The 1,282-nt window shown below is 80.1% G+C and overlaps 1 protein-coding gene across 1 annotated transcript in view; it reads right to left on the bottom strand.

The window, feature by feature from the left end:
• Window positions 1-1,282, bottom strand: part of MNEG_2420 (hypothetical protein) — a gene marked incomplete at both ends in the record, with an annotated part of 7,294 nt that overhangs the window by 2,509 nt on the left and 3,503 nt on the right. Inside the window, one exon of the mRNA XM_014049098.1 lies at window positions 14-1,256. Within this exon, the coding sequence (XP_013904552.1) occupies window positions 14-1,256 (1,243 nt within the window). The remainder of the gene's footprint in view (window positions 1-13; window positions 1,257-1,282) is intronic.

Genomic DNA, 1,282 nt, shown 5'->3' on the forward strand with positions numbered 1-1,282 from the left:
GCCGATGCCCGACCTCCGCCTGCCCCGCCCTCCGCCGCCTCGTCCTCGTCCTCGACCCCGCCGCCGCCGCCGCCGCCGCCGCATCGCTCGCTCTCATCCAGGGCAGCCACCCGTGCCGCGACCCCCGCCGCCCGCGCAGCCTCCAGGCGCCGCGCCAGCCGCTGCCACGCGGGCTCCAGCGCGCTGAGCTGGCGCTCCGCCAGCGACGCCTCCGCGTCCGGCGCCCACCAACCGCACGCCAGGCCGACCGCGCTGCCGCATGCACCGCCGGGCGCGGAGGGCACCGCCGCCGCCGCCGCTGCAGCGCCGCTGCGCGCGGCCGCCAGCCCGGCGCCCAAGCTCGAGCCGGCGGCGGACGCCGCCGCGGCCTCAGCCGCGAGCGCGGGCGACTGCAGCAGGCTGGGCGGCGCGAGGCCGGCCTCCCATGCATCCACCTGGGCCAGCACGCGCGCCGCCAGCGTCCCGCTGCCGACCAGCGGCGCGCCCGCGCCCGTGGCGCCCAGCGCCTCGTCGTCCGGCGCCGCACGCGCGCCCTCACTGTCTAATTCAAGCAGCGCGGCGCCGCCGAGCGCCGGCGGCGCGAGCAGCAGCGCGTGTAGGGCCGCAAGCACCGGCGGGCGCGGGCCGAGCGGGGGCGCCGCGGCCAACGCGGTCGCGCTGGCGCCGCCGGGGCCGCCGCCGGTGATCGTCTGGATGCAGGCAGTCACGAGGGACCCCAGCAAGTCCCCGTCCTCTCGCCCTGCGCCGGCCAGCCGTCCACAGGACGCGATCGTCGCCAGCAGCGCCGCCTCCGGGTCGCGCAGCGGCGCCGCCCACAGCGGCCGCAGCCGTGCCGCGAGGGCGGCGGCGTTGGGCGCGCCGGCCGCGGCGGCCAGCAGGCGGCAGGAGAGCTGCGACTGCAGCAGCCATGAGGCCGCCTCTTGGACTGCCGGCAGCAGCCCGAAGCAGGCGGCGGCGGCGCCGTGCTGGTGCTGGTGCTGGTGCGCCGCCGCCGCCGCTGCCCCCGGGCCGCCTTTTGCGCCTCGAGACGCCGCGCCAAAATTGAGGGTCGCGTCAAATACCCCCTGCCAGAGCCGCCCCGCCTCCGCCGCCTGCGCCTCCCGCTCCGGCTGCTGCCGCCGCGCCGCGCCCGCGGCGACGGTCAAGGGGGCGCCGTTTGGGGGCGGCGAGGTTGCGACCGGGTGCAGCAGCGTGGGCCACGTCAGCGCCAACTCGCGCGCGACGCGCAGCAGCCACAGCAGCTCGTCCCACCGCTTCTGAGACCCCAGCGGCGGCCCCGCGC

Source organism: Monoraphidium neglectum (genome assembly GCF_000611645.1).
Source record: "Monoraphidium neglectum strain SAG 48.87 unplaced genomic scaffold scaffold00274, whole genome shotgun sequence".
In the NCBI taxonomy this organism is placed as follows: domain Eukaryota; kingdom Viridiplantae; phylum Chlorophyta; class Chlorophyceae; order Sphaeropleales; family Selenastraceae; genus Monoraphidium; species Monoraphidium neglectum.